Source organism: Lasioglossum baleicum, chromosome 17 (assembly GCF_051020765.1).
Source record: "Lasioglossum baleicum chromosome 17, iyLasBale1, whole genome shotgun sequence".
In the NCBI taxonomy this organism is placed as follows: Eukaryota; Metazoa; Arthropoda; class Insecta; order Hymenoptera; family Halictidae; genus Lasioglossum; species Lasioglossum baleicum.
In genome coordinates, this window is record NC_134945.1 from 4,680,285 (window position 1) to 4,698,243 (window position 17,959).

At 48.9% G+C, this 17,959-nt stretch overlaps 2 protein-coding genes across 2 annotated transcripts; one reads left to right on the forward strand and one right to left on the reverse strand.

Annotated features, from left to right (window-relative positions):
* Window positions 1-243: 243 nt before the first annotated feature.
* On the reverse strand, window positions 244-5,153 carry LOC143217531 (uncharacterized). The gene is made up of 2 exons (XM_076441915.1): window positions 5,115-5,153; window positions 244-5,037 (listed from the first exon to the last, which is right to left on the reverse strand). Exons 1-2 carry the CDS (start codon window positions 5,151-5,153, stop codon window positions 1,114-1,116), a joined length of 3,963 nt encoding a protein of 1,320 aa, XP_076298030.1. The 3' UTR covers window positions 244-1,113.
* A 5,333-nt stretch (window positions 5,154-10,486) lies between these two features.
* Window positions 10,487-17,631, forward strand: LOC143217532 (uncharacterized). Its single transcript, XM_076441916.1, has 6 exons — window positions 10,487-10,525; window positions 10,603-13,940; window positions 16,249-16,366; window positions 16,515-16,874; window positions 17,023-17,289; window positions 17,377-17,631. Exons 1-6 carry the CDS (start codon window positions 10,487-10,489, stop codon window positions 17,629-17,631), a joined length of 4,377 nt encoding a protein of 1,458 aa, XP_076298031.1.
* The last annotated feature ends 328 nt before the right edge of the window (window positions 17,632-17,959 follow it).

Consider the following 17,959-nt stretch of genomic DNA (forward strand, 5'->3'; position numbering starts at 1 on the left):
CTTGTTCCGCGTTTCGTGTGGCATCCTTGCGGTGCCTGGCGCCCGAACCTTTCGTTTGTCGTGAGGAAATCGTCGAATCCTCGAGTCTCGTTTGTCTCGGGCGGACCGCGTGTACTCGGCTTGCACGCGGCCTGGTCTCAGCGCCTGCAAGGCCCGAAGTTGACCGGCTTCCGCGAGTCAAACCGCTCGTCGGAAAAAGGTTAACGTGACAAATTGCGGTTGAAAAGAAAGATGAAAAAAAAAATTTTTTGTGTAATTACGTTTGTTTCTTCGGTGGAAACTTTCCGTTCTCTCCTATAAATTGCATTGTAGAATCAACTCCTTTCGAAAAAAACTATGTTTGAGATCAGACGGGACAATAAACTTCACCGAATTTGGACGAGCACACTTTATTCCGTCTGGCGGTAGTCTCAACAAAACTTTATACAAATTATGTACAACGTTCAGCACAATTGTATGATTGACTGAAGCAATAAAGAATCGAATAAAGTAGTTCCGAAAGAACGTGATTGTTCACAGCGGCGGTGCTGAGAACGTAGTTAGAAACGAATGCCGTTAACCGAAAAAGACTGGTCTGACGACGCGCGACTTTCGTACCGAAGCTAATCAGCGATTGATTCGACGATCGATCAGAAGAGCGGATTCTTCTCTCCGTCGGAACGATGACTTGCGTATCGAACTGCTCGACCAATGGAGTTCACTCAACCAAGTCGATAATCGATCCGACGGTGACAGCCTATAGCGTGGCGCGCTGCTGATCGATCCTCGATCTCGCGACGACGAGCGGAGCAGCCAATCACTGGGCTGCGCGGTGGATCGTGCGTCACGATCTTGCGACACTCGCAGCCAATCCCAAACATTCCGCCCGCCTCGTCATTCATTGACGAAATTGAGAAGAATGAATGGGTTGGCAACGTGCGACGTAGTAAATGGACGATGAGACGCGAGTGAAAAAATGGAAATTTACAGTGCTCATGATTGCCGAGATGGAGACAATTAAAATGAAGTGAATAATGAGGTGAGTGAAACTACCCTAAGTAAATGATATCGCTAGTTAATTGGTGACGCGAATTGTACAATGCTTAACCTAAAAATGGAAACGCGCTCGAAATTTCACAGAAGCGAAGTGGAAGAATCACGTGATACACCTGCCTCGGGTTGCCTTCCAGCATCTGTCTCAGCATCGTCCGGCGCTAGTAAGGGAATTAGCTTGTGCACAGGCCTAAGAAATTGCGACTTGGCAGTACGAACAGTTGCGATTCGAATAGAAGCGTCTGGTCCCGGGTGTACGTCTACTACGCGAGCGAGAGGCGTTTGAGTAGGAGGAAGAAGTTCACTTTTTATAAGGCAGAGGATTCCGGCCTTGATTAGTGCCTTGTCACTTTGCCATTTGCCTCGAGTTTGCAGTGAATTTAAGTACTCCCGTGACCAGCGCTTCCAGAAATGTTGTTGCATTTGTTGCAATAATTGCCAACGAGACAAGCGTGCTGCTGGAATGTCCTCGAGGCTGGGCTCCGGGATTGCGGTGAGAGGTTCTCCGATCAAGAAGTGACCAGGCGTTAGAGCAACTGGATCCTCAGGGTCGTCTGAAAGAGGCAACAAAGGTCTGGAATTGAGACAAGCTTCGATACCCGTCAGAAGCGTGGTCAGCTCCTCGAAGGTCAATCTCTGCTCGCCAATGATTCTGCGGAGGTGATACTTAACGGACTTAACAGCTGCCTCCCAGAGTCCGCCGAAGTGAGGAGCGGAAGGAGGATTGAATCTCCAGATAATTCCTTCTCTGGAAGCTGCGGCGAATGGGCCTCCTCCCTGTTTCTCCGATTCGCGTAGAAGGGCACGCAGTTCGTGGTTAGCGCCTACAAAGTTCCGTCCACAATCGCTGTAAAGTTCGGAGCAGCGACCACGCCGTGCCATGAAGCGTCGTAGAGCGGCCAAGAAGGTATCGGTGGACCCATCCGATGCAGCCTCCAGATGTACGGCTTTAGTGACGAGGTAAATGAATACGGCGATGTATCCCTTCGAGGTGAGCTGACCACGGCCCCTATTGGATCTGAGCAGTATTGGTCCAGCGTAGTCAATTCCAGATCTGTAAAAAGGACGACAAGGAGTTAGATTTCCCATTTTTGGTTGTGCAGTTTGACCCTTCCAACGTCTACAAGTGGTGCAATGTCTGATACAGGACTTGACCATATGACGACCCTTGAGGACCCAGCACTCTTGACGCAGAGTAGAGAGAGTCAGTTGAGTTCCCCCGTGGAGGCACCGCTTGTGCGCAGCGTCTACCCACAGCCTTGCCAAGGCAGAGTCGTCTGGAAGTATAGCGGGATGCTTCCTGTCGTAGGTGAGGTTGGTGACCTGGAGGCGGCCGCCAACGCGCAGTACTCCTTCAGGATCTAGGAAAGGACTGAGCTTTGCTAGCCGGCTCTTGGATGGCACCGGTTGGTTTTTCCGGAGAGCCCTGATGTCCTCCATGAAGTGTGCAGCTTGCTCCAGCTGCAATAGAGTGAGTTTACAAGCTTGTATCTCGGAGGCAGTGAGAATTGATTCCGTTTTTCGTTGTCCAGGTCTCCAACGACGACACCAAGCCAGAACTCGTAGTAGGCGAGTCAGGTTAGAAAACCGCTCGATCAAGGAGCATACAGATCCCTCTGGTCGGCGAGCCACGTGATGAATGAGTGGTTCAGTGACTTCGTGGTGAACTTCACTGCCCACAGCCTCCGGAAGGTGTCCGGATGAAGAAAGCCACTCGGGTCCTCGCCACCAAAGCTCGAAGTTTACCATCTCGGTTGGATACAGGCCCCTGGATGCACAGTCTGCAGGGTTCTCGGCACTTCGTACATGATGCCACTTGGCTAGAGGCACCATCCTCTGGATTTCGGCGACTCGGTTGGCCACGTACGTCGGCCAACGAGATGGATGCCCCTGAATCCAGCTGAGTGTCACCGAGGAGTCGGACCAAAGATGTAGGCCGATATCCCGCAAGTCGAGCACCTTGGTGATGTGGTAGACGAGTTTGGCCAACAAGAACGCTGCACAGAGCTCAAGTCTCGGTAGTGAGACCCTCTTCAACGGAGCCACCTTGGATTTGGCGGCGATGAGTGAGACGGTAGCAACTCCTATTTCACCGAGGACTCGAGAGTACACCACAGCCGCATATGCTCGCTCGGAAGCATCAGCAAATCCGTGGATCTCGATAGTTTGCTTGGAGCCACTGACACCCAGCCAGCGTGGGACTCGAATAGGTTGGAGCGTGGGCAGCTGCTGTTGGAACTTCTGCCAGATGAGTTCCTCCCTTTCTGGTAGAGGTGCGTCCCAGTCAATCTTGAGGAGCCACAGAGACTGCATGAGAACCTTTGCGACTATAGTGACGGGAGCCAACCAGCCAAGGGGATCGAAGAGTTGTGCCGTCCCGCTGAGCACCGCTCGCTTAGTGTAGCCAGTGTTCCGGATCGAAGTGGCAGCGGAGACCTGAAAACAGTCAGAGGACGGGAGCCATTGTATACCTAGGACGCTGTGCAATGTGGGAGAGTCCCATTCGACGATTCCCTTCCGCTCGTCGATGGAGAGTCGTTCCAGAAGTTCCCGAGAGTTGGAGGCCCACTTCCTGAGTGGGAATCCACCCGCCATGAGAAGCTCTCGGACCTCAAGTAGTTTCAGACGAGCCTCTAGAAGGGAGTCAGCTCCGGTGAGGACATCGTCCATGTATATGTCCCTCAGTACGGTGTGGGAGCCTCGTGGATACCGTAGCTCTTCCAGTTGGGCGAGTTGATGAAGACATCGGATTGCCAGGTAAGGTGCACAAGCAAGTCCGTAGGTAACAGTGTTGAGCTCGTAATCTAGTATGTTTTCCCTCTTTTCAGATCTCCACACGATCTGCTGCCACCTTCGGTCTTCAGGATGGACGAGAATCTGCCGATACATTTTCTCGATATCGGCTGAGAACACGAATCGGTGTCGCCGCCATCTCAGAAGTACGTCAGCAAGATTAGGCAGTAGATTAGGACCCCGAAGAAGGAAGTCATTGAGTGACTTCCCATTAGCAGAAGGCATTGAGCCGTTGAAGACTACTCGAAGTTTGGTAGTCTTGCTGCTCTCCCGCAGCACTCCGTGATGAGGAAGGTAATAGGAGTTACTGCCGGAAGAAGGTAGAGTCGACGAAATGTGCCCTAGTGCCTCGTAGGTGGTCAAGAAGTCTTGGTAAGCGAGCCTGAACTCCTCAGAGCGTCGGAACCTGGAGCTTAGACCATCAAGAGTTTTCACGGCGGTGTGTCGTGAGTCTCCCAACTCTGGAGTGTCCTTGAACGGCAGCCGCACCATGAAGCGACCATCAGGTAGACGGGCGTAAGTGGTGGAGAAGTGTTCCTCCGCTCGGATGTCGTCTTCCATGCCAGGAATCGTTGCCTCGATTTCCTCCTGCTCCCAGAACCTCGATAAGGAAGCCATGAGTTCCTGGTCTACCCTGCTGTGAAGTACTGGAGCCTCAGCGCGATCAGGCGAACAGTTGGAATTCGACGGTCCAGATCCTCCGGTCAGAATCCAGCCGAAGTGGGTCTCCTGAGCGACTGGAGTGTGTGTCGGCCCTTTCTTGACACCTTCCAAGAGAATGAGGTCGTAGGACTCGGCTCCTAGGAGAATGTCTACAGGATCGGAATGGTGATAAACAGGATCGGCGAGTTTCAACCCCTGAACGTGGGGCCAGGAGCTGGGAGAGGGTAGATTTCGAGGTTGGTACTTGGAGAGTTCTGGAAGAATGTAGGCAGGATCCTCGAAGATTCTCTTTTGCTCGTGATGAGGAGCAATGGCTAGCACAGTCTTCCCCCGAGTGAACTGCGCTCTGGATTTTCCAACGCCACGAAGCGGAATCCTAGCCTGACTTCTTTGGAGGCCGAGTCGTTGAGCAAGAGCTTCTGAGACTAGTGAAACCTCACTGCCGGGATCGATGAGTACGCGGGCGAGGCTGCTTTGTCCGAGTGGGCCTAGAACTAAAACACGAGCGGTACCGAGGATCACCGAAGAGTTACTCACGTGAGTAGATACCTGCTGCACGCAAGCTCCAGATGCATTATTCTCCAGTTTAGATGGAGCTGCTTCGTGTATCAGCGTGTGATGCTTGCCTTCACATCGCTGACATCGCTTCGGGGACTTTCAATCATTAACTTGGTGGTTGCCAAGGCAGTTGAAGCAGATGTTTAATGCACGAACAGCGTCCTTTCGCTCAGAAGGTTCGCTCAGACTTATCCCGGAATTGCTGGCAGTGCTGAATGTAGTGTTGATCCTGGCAAAGGCTGCAGGATCTTCCCGAGGAGCTGGCCTTGGAAACTTGATGGACCTTGAAGCTTTTGGTTGCAGTCTTCTTGATCGTTGCTGACTCTCTTTCACGCGGAGCTTCCAGTTCTTCGCAGGTTTGTATGCGCCCGAGCATAAACTCCCTCAGCTGCTCCATAGTGGGAATGTCCGTTGATAGCTTGACTAAATCCTCCCACTCACGTCGTGACTGTTGATCCAACCTTTGGGTGGTTAATTCCACGATCCAGTCTTCGGCGTTGTTCACAGGTCTGTCAAGGTTTATGAGGGCATCGACGGCATCAAACGTTTCGTCGAAAAGTCGCTGCAATTCGACGGCGGATTCCTTGCGAACTGGAGATAGCTTCGAAAGGAGTCTGATCTGTGCTTGGACCAGCTTTCGACGATTCTCATAGCGGTTTTCAAGTTTCTCCCACGCGACCTGGAAGTTTCCGGTAGTCGTCTTGACATTTTTAAGTAAGGCTGCGGCGCTACCCTTCATGCAAGTTTTGAGATAATGCAGGCGTTCTACAGGCGAAAGAGTAGGGTCCTTAATTATCAGCGATGTAAACAAATCGCGAAAGGACGGCCAGTCCTTGTATTGTCCGTCGAAAGATGGGAGAGGCATTTTTGGCAACACGGCGCGCGACCTCTGAGTGCCCGTTTCGACGACCGTTGCGTTGGAATTCGGAGATTCTCTAACGGTCGCTGATGTCCTGAGGTCCGAAATCATGTCTCTCAGCAATCCAGTCTGTTCCATGTGGACCAGTTGCACTTTTTCGTACTCGTCGTCCTGGATGTATGCATTTTCCTTTAATTTAGGATCCTTTTCAGCGGCGGCTCTGATGGCGGAATCTCCCCTTCGATAATCGGACCATAGCTCTTGGAGGGTAGTCAGGCCAGATTGCAGTAATCCCAGCGAAATGTTGGCCTTTCCCCGTTTTTTGATGTTTGAAACGAGTCGGGAAATCCGTTGGCTGATGAGTTGCTGATTACTGACAAGGTCAGCCATTGTTTGTATTCACGATTTCAAACGCACAGCGGTTAAAAATCACTTGTAAATTTTCAGTGAACTGCAGCACTGAATCCGGCTCGAAGGACCAAATGTTTGAGATCAGACGGGACAATAAACTTCACCGAATTTGGACGAGCACACTTTATTCCGTCTGGCGGTAGTCTCAACAAAACTTTATACAAATTATGTACAACGTTCAGCACAATTGTATGATTGACTGAAGCAATAAAGAATCGAATAAAGTAGTTCCGAAAGAACGTGAGTGTTCACAGCAGCGGTGCTGAGAACGTAGTTAGAAACGAATGATGTTAACCGAAAAAGACTGGTCTGACGACGCGCGACTTTCGTACCGAAGCTAATCAGCGATTGATTCGACGATCGATCAGAAGAGCGGATTCTTCTCTCCGTCGGAACGATGACTTGCGTATCGAACTGCTCGACCAATGGAGTTCACTCAACCAAGTCGATAATCGATCCGACGGTGACAGCCTATAGCGTGGCGCGCTGCTGATCGATCCTCGATCTCGCGACGACGAGCGGAGCAGCCAATCACTGGGCTGCGCGGTGGATCGTGCGTCACGATCTTGCGACACTCGCAGCCAATCCCAAACAAACTAAAAATCTAAAAAACTACACACACACACACACACACACACACACACACACATACGAACATTTTGCTGAAAATAGTCTAAAATGACTGCAATGACCATGAAACGTGAAGATCTGCTAAAAAATCGATTTTCGATTTTCGGGGTCATTACAATAACTTCCCTATAAAATCGGGAAGTTAAAAATTGCGATTTCGACTTTGTTATTTAGTTATTAACAATTAAAAATCCGCCTAAAATGCTGCAACACTTCTAACAAAAGTATACGTTGCGTACGTCAGACATGGCGCGCGACAGTCTCGTATCAAGTGACAAACACATGCATACCTTGGTTCTCATTTGGGGCCCCAGCGAGGTGAAAATGTTTAAAAAATCGGTGGACGACATTGAACCTACCTACTCGTTAAAATCCACAAGGGCATTTTTAATATTCGCCCTATGGAATTATCGAGTAGAAGGGGTCAATGCCCTTTCACTTTTAAATTCTTCTCACACATATCCACAAATCCTTATCCTGCACTATAATTGTTCATAACACCGTACCTAATATACTGGAATAAACGCTCTAGCACTATTTACAATATCATACACACGCACTACGAGTTTACAGAGAGTATAAGTTTACTGAGGGGAATGAGGAAAATGTAAAGAACTGGTAATCCTTTAATGTTGAAACACTGCACTTTATTGAACTTGATCTACGTCGCGAGATACTCGCTCACAGACGAAACGGACATCTTGAGGTCGTGTGTGATTTCTGCGAACGGATATCTCCGACGCGTGCGAGAAGAATCGTCCGTACAAGCTAGCATCCGTATGCACACCACTGATGCCAAGGCTGTGGTACTGTGGTACTAAACCATACCCCCACCATAGCCTAGTATTGCCCCTACGTATCCTTCCCAACACGCGGGCGCGTTGGAAAACAACGTAGGGGCAATAGTAGGCTATGGTGGGGGTATGGTTTAGTACCACAGTACCACAGCCTTGGCATCAGTGGTGTGCATACGGATGCTAGCTTGTACGGACGATTCTTCTCGCACGCGTCGGAGATATCCGTTCGCAGAAATCACACACGACCTCAAGATGTCCGTTTCGTCTGTGAGCGAGTATCTCGCGACGTAGATCAAGTTCAATAAAGTGCAGTGTTTCAACATTAAAGGATTACCAGTTCTTTACATTTTCCTCATTCCCCTCAGTAAACTTATACTCTCTGTAAACTCGTAGTGCGTGTGTATGATATTGTAAATAGTGCTAGAGCGTTTATTCCAGTATATTAGGTACGGTGTTATGAACAATTATAGTGCAGGATAAGGATTTGTGGATATGTGTGAGAAGAATTTAAAAGTGAAAGGGCATTGACCCCTTCTACTCGATAATTCCATAGGGCGAATATTAAAAATGCCCTTGTGGATTTTAACGAGTAGGTAGGTTCAATGTCGTCCACCGATTTTTTAAACATTTTCACCTCGCTGGGGCCCCAAATGAGAACCAAGGTATGCATGTGTTTGTCACTTGATACGAGACTGTCGCGCGCCATGTCTGACGTACGCAACGTATACTTTTGTTAGAAGTGTTGCAGCATTTTAGGCGGATTTTTAATTGTTAATAACTAAATAACAAAGTCGAAATCGCAATTTTTAACTTCCCGATTTTATAGGGAAGTTATTGTAATGACCCCGAAAATCGAAAATCGATTTTTTAGCAGATCTTCACGTTTCATGGTCATTGCAGTCATTTTAGACTATTTTCAGCAAAATGTTCGTATGTGTGTGTGTGTGTGTGTGTGTGTGTGTGTGTAGTTTTTTAGATTTTTAGTTTGTTTGGGATTGGCTGCGAGTGTCGCAAGATCGTGACGCACGATCCACCGCGCAGCCCAGTGATTGGCTGCTCCGCTCGTCGTCGCGAGATCGAGGATCGATCAGCAGCGCGCCACGCTATAGGCTGTCACCGTCGGATCGATTATCGACTTGGTTGAGTGAACTCCATTGGTCGAGCAGTTCGATACGCAAGTCATCGTTCCGACGGAGAGAAGAATCCGCTCTTCTGATCGATCGTCGAATCAATCGCTGATTAGCTTCGGTACGAAAGTCGCGCGTCGTCAGACCAGTCTTTTTCGGTTAACATCATTCGTTTCTAACTACGTTCTTAGCACCGCTGCTGTGAACACTCACGTTCTTTCGGAACTACTTTATTCGATTCTTTATTGCTTCAGTCAATCATACAATTGTGCTGAACGTTGTACATAATTTGTATAAAGTTTTGTTGAGACTACCGCCAGACGGAATAAAGTGTGCTCGTCCAAATTCGGTGAAGTTTATTGTCCCGTCTGATCTCAAACATTTGGTCCTTCGAGCCGGATTCAGTGCTGCAGTTCACTGAAAATTTACAAGTGATTTTTAACCGCTGTGCGTTTGAAATCGTGAATACAAACAATGGCTGACCTTGTCAGTAATCAGCAACTCATCAGCCAACGGATTTCCCGACTCGTTTCAAACATCAAAAAACGGGGAAAGGCCAACATTTCGCTGGGATTACTGCAATCTGGCCTGACTACCCTCCAAGAGCTATGGTCCGATTATCGAAGGGGAGATTCCGCCATCAGAGCCGCCGCTGAAAAGGATCCTAAATTAAAGGAAAATGCATACATCCAGGACGACGAGTACGAAAAAGTGCAACTGGTCCACATGGAACAGACTGGATTGCTGAGAGACATGATTTCGGACCTCAGGACATCAGCGACCGTTAGAGAATCTCCGAATTCCAACGCAACGGTCGTCGAAACGGGCACTCAGAGGTCGCGCGCCGTGTTGCCAAAAATGCCTCTCCCATCTTTCGACGGACAATACAAGGACTGGCCGTCCTTTCGCGATTTGTTTACATCGCTGATAATTAAGGACCCTACTCTTTCGCCTGTAGAACGCCTGCATTATCTCAAAACTTGCATGAAGGGTAGCGCCGCAGCCTTACTTAAAAATGTCAAGACGACTACCGGAAACTTCCAGGTCGCGTGGGAGAAACTTGAAAACCGCTATGAGAATCGTCGAAAGCTGGTCCAAGCACAGATCAGACTCCTTTCGAAGCTATCTCCAGTTCGCAAGGAATCCGCCGTCGAATTGCAGCGACTTTTCGACGAAACGTTTGATGCCGTCGATGCCCTCATAAACCTTGACAGACCTGTGAACAACGCCGAAGACTGGATCGTGGAATTAACCACCCAAAGGTTGGATCAACAGTCACGACGTGAGTGGGAGGATTTAGTCAAGCTATCAACGGACATTCCCACTATGGAGCAGCTGAGGGAGTTTATGCTCGGGCGCATACAAACCTGCGAAGAACTGGAAGCTCCGCGTGAAAGAGAGTCAGCAACGATCAAGAAGACTGCAACCAAAAGCTTCAAGGTCCATCAAGTTTCCAAGGCCAGCTCCTCGGGAAGATCCTGCAGCCTTTGCCAGGATCAACACTACATTCAGCACTGCCAGCAATTCCGGGATAAGTCTGAGCGAACCTTCTGAGCGAAAGGACGCTGTTCGTGCATTAAACATCTGCTTCAACTGCCTTGGCAACCACCAAGTTAATGATTGAAAGTCCCCGAAGCGATGTCAGCGATGTGAAGGCAAGCATCACACGCTGATACACGAAGCAGCTCCATCTAAACTGGAGAATAATGCATCTGGAGCTTGCGTGCAGCAGGTATCTACTCACGTGAGTAACTCTTCGGTGATCCTCGGTACCGCTCGTGTTTTAGTTCTAGGCCCACTCGGACAAAGCAGCCTCGCCCGCGTACTCATCGATCCCGGCAGTGAGGTTTCACTAGTCTCAGAAGCTCTTGCTCAACGACTCGGCCTCCAAAGAAGTCAGGCTAGGATTCCGCTTCGTGGCGTTGGAAAATCCAGAGCGCAGTTCACTCGGGGGAAGACTGTGCTAGCCATTGCTCCTCATCACGAGCAAAAGAGAATCTTCGAGGATCCTGCCTACATTCTTCCAGAACTCTCCAAGTACCAACCTCGAAATCTACCCTCTCCCAGCTCCTGGCCCCACGTTCAGGGGTTGAAACTCGCCGATCCTGTTTATCACCATTCCGATCCTGTAGACATTCTCCTAGGAGCCGAGTCCTACGACCTCATTCTCTTGGAAGGTGTCAAGAAAGGGCCGACACACACTCCAGTCGCTCAGGAGACCCACTTCGGCTGGATTCTGACCGGAGGATCTGGACCGTCGAATTCCAACTGTTCGCCTGATCGCGCTGAGGCTCCAGTACTTCACAGCAGGGTAGACCAGGAACTCATGGCTTCCTTATCGAGGTTCTGGGAGCAGGAGGAAATCGAGGCAACGATTCCTGGCATGGAAGACGACATCCGAGCGGAGGAACACTTCTCCACCACTTACGCCCGTCTACCTGATGGTCGCTTCATGGTGCGGCTGCCGTTCAAGGACACTCCAGAGTTGGGAGACTCACGACACACCGCCGTGAAAACTCTTGATGGTCTAAGCTCCAGGTTCCGACGCTCTGAGGAGTTCAGGCTCGCTTACCAAGACTTCTTGACCACCTACGAGGCACTAGGGCACATTTCGTCGACTCTACCTTCTTCCGGCAGTAACTCCTATTACCTTCCTCATCACGGAGTGCTGCGGGAGAGCAGCAAGACTACCAAACTTCGAGTAGTCTTCAACGGCTCAATGCCTTCTGCTAATGGGAAGTCACTCAATGACTTCCTTCTTCGGGGTCCTAATCTACTGCCTAATCTTGCTGACGTACTTCTGAGATGGCGGCGACACCGATTCGTGTTCTCAGCCGATATCGAGAAAATGTATCGGCAGATTCTCGTCCATCCTGAAGACCGAAGGTGGCAGCAGATCGTGTGGAGATCTGAAAAGAGGGAAAACATACTAGATTACGAGCTCAACACTGTTACCTACGGACTTGCTTGTGCACCTTACCTGGCAATCCGATGTCTTCATCAACTCGCCCAACTGGAAGAGCTACGGTATCCACGAGGCTCCCACACCGTACTGAGGGACATATACATGGACGATGTCCTCACCGGAGCTGACTCCCTTCTAGAGGCTCGTCTGAAACTACTTGAGGTCCGAGAGCTTCTCATGGCGGGTGGATTCCCACTCAGGAAGTGGGCCTCCAACTCTCGGGAACTTCTGGAACGACTCTCCATCGACGAGCGGAAGGGAATCGTCGAATGGGACTCTCCCACATTGCACAGCGTCCTAGGTATACAATGGCTCCCGTCCTCTGACTGTTTTCAGGTCTCCGCTGCCACTTCGATCCGGAACACTGGCTACACTAAGCGAGCGGTGCTCAGCGGGACGGCACAACTCTTCGATCCCCTTGGCTGGTTGGCTCCCGTCACTATAGTCGCAAAGGTTCTCATGCAGTCTCTGTGGCTCCTCAAGATTGACTGGGACGCACCTCTACCAGAAAGGGAGGAACTCATCTGGCAGAAGTTCCAACAGCAGCTGCCCACGCTCCAACCTATTCGAGTCCCACGCTGGCTGGGTGTCAGTGGCTCCAAGCAAACTATCGAGATCCACGGATTTGCTGATGCTTCCGAGCGAGCATATGCGGCTGTGGTGTACTCTCGAGTCCTCGGTGAAATAGGAGTTGCTACCGTCTCACTCATCGCCGCCAAATCCAAGGTGGCTCCGTTGAAGAGGGTCTCACTACCGAGACTTGAGCTCTGTGCAGCGTTCTTGTTGGCCAAACTCGTCTACCACATCACCAAGGTGCTCGACTTGCGGGATATCGGCCTACATCTTTGGTCCGACTCCTCGGTGACACTCAGCTGGATTCAGGGGCATCCATCTCGTTGGCCGACGTACGTGGCCAACCGAGTCGCCGAAATCCAGAGGATGGTGCCTCTAGCCAAGTGGCATCATGTACGAAGTGCCGAGAACCCTGCAGACTGTGCATCCAGGGGCCTGTATCCAACCGAGATGGTAAACTTCGAGCTTTGGTGGCGAGGACCCGAGTGGCTTTCTTCATCCGGACACCTTCCGGAGGCTGTGGGCAGTGAAGTTCACCACGAAGTCACTGAACCACTCATTCATCACGTGGCTCGCCGACCAGAGGGATCTGTATGCTCCTTGATCGAGCGGTTTTCTAACCTGACTCGCCTACTACGAGTTCTGGCTTGGTGTCGTCGTTGGAGACCTGGACAACGAAAAACGGAATCAATTCTCACTGCCTCCGAGATACAAGCTTGTAAACTCACTCTATTGCAGCTGGAGCAAGCTGCACACTTCATGGAGGACATCAGGGCTCTCCGGAAAAACCAACCGGTGCCATCCAAGAGCCGGCTAGCAAAGCTCAGTCCTTTCCTAGATCCTGAAGGAGTACTGCGCGTTGGCGGCCGCCTCCAGGTCACCAACCTCACCTACGACAGGAAGCATCCCGCTATACTTCCAGACGACTCTGCCTTGGCAAGGCTGTGGGTAGACGCTGCGCACAAGCGGTGCCTCCACGGGGGAACTCAACTGACTCTCTCTACTCTGCGTCAAGAGTGCTGGGTCCTCAAGGGTCGTCATATGGTCAAGTCCTGTATCAGACATTGCACCACTTGTAGACGTTGGAAGGGTCAAACTGCACAACCAAAAATGGGAAATCTAACTCCTTGTCGTCCTTTTTACAGATCTGGAATTGACTACGCTGGACCAATACTGCTCAGATCCAATAGGGGCCGTGGTCAGCTCACCTCGAAGGGATACATCGCCGTATTCATTTACCTCGTCACTAAAGCCGTACATCTGGAGGCTGCATCGGATGGGTCCACCGATACCTTCTTGGCCGCTCTACGACGCTTCATGGCACGGCGTGGTCGCTGCTCCGAACTTTACAGCGATTGTGGACGGAACTTTGTAGGCGCTAACCACGAACTGCGTGCCCTTCTACGCGAATCGGAGAAACAGGGAGGAGGCCCATTCGCCGCAGCTTCCAGAGAAGGAATTATCTGGAGATTCAATCCTCCTTCCGCTCCTCACTTCGGCGGACTCTGGGAGGCAGCTGTTAAGTCCGTTAAGTATCACCTCCGCAGACTTTGTTATTTAGTTATTAACAATTAAAAATCCGCCTAAAATGCTGCAACACTTCTAACAAAAGTATACGTTGCGTACGTCAGACATGGCGCGCGACAGTCTCGTATCAAGTGACAAACACATGCATACCTTGGTTCTCATTTGGGGCCCCAGCGAGGTGAAAATGTTTAAAAAATCGGTGGACGACATTGAACCTACCTACTCGTTAAAATCCACAAGGGCATTTTTAATATTCGCCCTATGGAATTATCGAGTAGAAGGGGTCAATGCCCTTTCACTTTTAAATTCTTCTCACACATATCCACAAATCCTTATCCTGCACTATAATTGTTCATAACACCGTACCTAATATACTGGAATAAACGCTCTAGCACTATTTACAATATCATACACACGCACTACGAGTTTACAGAGAGTATAAGTTTACTGAGGGGAATGAGGAAAATGTAAAGAACTGGTAATCCTTTAATGTTGAAACACTGCACTTTATTGAACTTGATCTACGTCGCGAGATACTCGCTCACAGACGAAACGGACATCTTGAGGTCGTGTGTGATTTCTGCGAACGGATATCTCCGACGCGTGCGAGAAGAATCGTCCGTACAAGCTAGCATCCGTATGCACACCACTGATGCCAAGGCTGTGGTACTGTGGTACTAAACCATACCCCCACCATAGCCTACTATTGCCCCTACGTTGTTTTCCAACGCGCCCGCGTGTTGGGAAGGATACGTAGGGGCAATACTAGGCTATGGTGGGGGTATGGTTTAGTACCACAGTACCACAGCCTTGGCATCACTGATGCACACTGATTCGAGACAGCTGATGAGGTCGATGCCAGATCGATAAAACAAATGAAGATCTACAGCAAACTACCGCCCAAACATCGCGCGTTGCTATACCAATACATTGTCTATCCTGTTTTCACGAATTTCGTGATTCTTTCTCATTCTGTCTGTGACCGCGAAATATCTCATGTGTGTGCATTGACCACATTAGCTGTCTTGAATCAGTGTGCATACGGATACTAGCTCGTACGGACGATTCTTCTCGCACGCGTCGAAGATTTCCGTTCGCAGAAATCGCACGACTCTGTAAACTTGTAGTGCGTGTGTATGATATTGTAAATAGTGCTAGAGCGTTTATTCCAGTATATTAGGTACGGTGTTATGAACAATTATAGTGCAGGATAAGGATTTGTGGATATGTGTGAGAAGAATTTAAAAGTGAAAGGGCATTGACCCCTTCTACTCGATAATTCCATAGGGCGGATATTAAAAATTCCCTTGTGGATTTTAACGAGTAGGTAGGTTCAATGTCGTCCACCGATTTTTTAAACATTTTCACCTCGCTGGGGCCCCAAATGAGAACCAAGGTATGCATGCGTTTGTCACTTGATACGAGACAGTCGCGCGCCTGTCTGACGTACGCAACGTATACTTTTGTTAGAAGTGTTGCAGCATTTTAGGCGGATTTTTAATTGTTAATAACTAAATAACAAAGTCGAAATCGCAATTTTTCTATTCTTCATTTTCGTCTTATATTATCGTCGAGAACCACCCCTTAAATTTTCTCCCACCTGTAGGTAAACACCCTGTATATTATGATTTATTGATTTTACTAGAATGTAACTCAGGACCACCGACGAGATATAGGAATAGACCTGACACCTTATGGGACTTGGTGTCCATAGGAATCTGAAGTACCGACACCTTAAAATGCCAGTGATAGCAATAATTTTCTTTAAATTATATCCATAATTTGCTATTAACCCGGCTATAAATATTGTGCCCCTAGAAATAAGAATAATACATCTCTCTAATTCTATGTATAGAGGTGTTGACAGGTGTTGACACTGAATGGTAACGGGGTGTTAGCACAGACGAGATATAGGAAATGGGGTGCTAGGAACCCAATACCGACGGACACCAAAATGCATTGGGTGTCAGATCTATTCCTATATCTCGTCGGTGTCAGTACTACATAAATACATACAGATTTCAAGATTTTTCAATTGAACATATAGTAAGCATTCATACTTCGCTTCACGACTGAAACTCCCACATGTTACAATTAATTTTATTTATAATAAAGAATGTTTACAGTCTCTATTTAGAACGATCCACATGATTCATTTCATTAAGTAGGTACATGTACATAATAGGTACGATACGATACGCGGCAATAACCTAAAACCTGCGAAATTTTAGTCGTTGTTGCGTCTCCATCGCGCACGCGCAACGTGTCTCCCATTCGCCCCATTCAATCCTCGGTTAGATAGCGATGGAATAGGATAGTGGAAGGGGAAAAGGAGGAGAGTACCTCGTCTCCGTCTGGAGACGATCTGGCAGCACTGTTGCGGCCGCAGGTGTTCGGTCGAGGCGTCCGAAACGCGTATTGGTCGGTCGAAGTCGGTCGTCGTCGGTCGTAGCCGGTGGGAGTCAGTAGTCTGTCGTTGGCCGAACTAGGCAACAGTATCGTCAAATAAAGATTGTTCTTTCACAATTCCTCTACGAATTCCTTCCAGTGTTTTATTTACGTAATCCAGTTATTTATAGGTTCATATTGAACATTTGGCGACCGTGACAGGACTGGATTACATCAGTGCAATGCATAAAGTGAAAAGGAAGAGGGCTATACAGCGCACCGGCTTCACGAAGGCGCTGAACGCTGTCAAAGATACTCTCGGGGCAACCTCCGACCACAAGGCCACGAGAGTTGCGTTTCAGATGCTCGAACTAAAGATGAAGGATTTAGAAGAAACAGACATTCAAGTGAGGGATTTGATGTTCGAGTTGCCGGATGCAACTGATGAGATGATCGAACATGAATGTAAAGAAGCGGACGATTATAAAAATAAATTCCTCGGCGCGAGGATAGAAATGGATGAGTTTTCGTCGACGTTATATGACGCACCGGTAATATTCAGTGCGCCAAGTGAACATAACGAAAAGAAGAAATTTCTCAAATTGCCGAGGATAGAATTGCGCAAATTTGATGGCAATGTACGCGAATGGTTGCCATTCTGGAGTGTATTTAAAAAGATTCACGACGACATGTGACAAGGCAATTGTGAAGGAAGACAAGTTCCAATATTTGCTGCAAGCTGTGGTTCCGAATTCGCGCGCTGACGAACTCGTGAGTAGTTTCCCTCCGACGGACAGCAACTATGATAAAGCGATAGCTGGTCTACGAAATCGTTTCGGACGGGAGAACTTGCAAATTAAAGCGCTGTCTCGCGGGAAAAATGTGGAGATATCTAGTTTATACGACAAAATAGAGTCACATTTAAGAGCGTTAGAGTCTCTCGGCGTGACGACGGATAAATGCGCAGTAATGCTGATTCCTCTCGTTGAGTAGTCGCTTCCGGAAGATTTATTGCGGGTTTGGCAACGCAGTCCGTTGAACACCTTGTCACAGCAAGAGACAGCAGAGTCTGATGATTCGAAGACGGAGTTAGTTCAACTAATAAAATTTTTGGAAGGTGAAGTCCGGAATGAAATGAGAATTTCCATGGCAGTTGAAGGCTTCAGTTTTGCGACGGGGGATAAGACGGAGTGCGTGAAACAGAAAAAGGAAAAAATTCATACAGCTACGGACGTTCCAACAGCAACTGGTTTGTTAACCACGAAGACCAAGAATAAAACGTGTTGTAGCCATAGCGATAGGGATTAACAGGATATGCTGGACAAATAAATTTATTTTGGATTAGGAATATAGGTACAAGAAGGTGAATAATTCAATTGCTCGAATTACAGAATAAGTAAACTCTCTCTCTCTCTCATCCTCCCTCTCACAAACGTCTAGAAGGTCCTCTGTCCCCTCTCTCGCTCGACAAGGCGTCCAGGTATTATCGCCGTACTCTCCTTGTCGAGACGAGCGGCCAGGAATACTCTCTCGTTCCCTCTCGGCAGGCGTCCAGGTATTGTCGCCGTACTCTCCTGCCGAGGCCTGGGCGGCCAGGAGTTGACCCGTTCTCTCTCGTTCGACAGGCGTCCAGGTA

Coding starts and splice junctions, on each gene's coding strand:
- LOC143217531 (XM_076441915.1), bottom strand. CDS start 5,153: ATGATTGAAAGTCCCCGAAGCGATGTCAGCGATGTGAAG. Junction 5,038..5,114: donor GCGATGTCAGCGATGTGAAG/GCAAGCATCACA, acceptor TGCGTGCAGCAG/GTATCTACTCACGTGAGTAA.
- LOC143217532 (XM_076441916.1), top strand. CDS start 10,487: ATGATTGAAAGTCCCCGAAGCGATGTCAGCGATGTGAAG. Junction 10,526..10,602: donor GCGATGTCAGCGATGTGAAG/GCAAGCATCACA, acceptor TGCGTGCAGCAG/GTATCTACTCACGTGAGTAA. Junction 13,941..16,248: donor GCAGCTGTTAAGTCCGTTAA/GTATCACCTCCG, acceptor GCGATGGAATAG/GATAGTGGAAGGGGAAAAGG.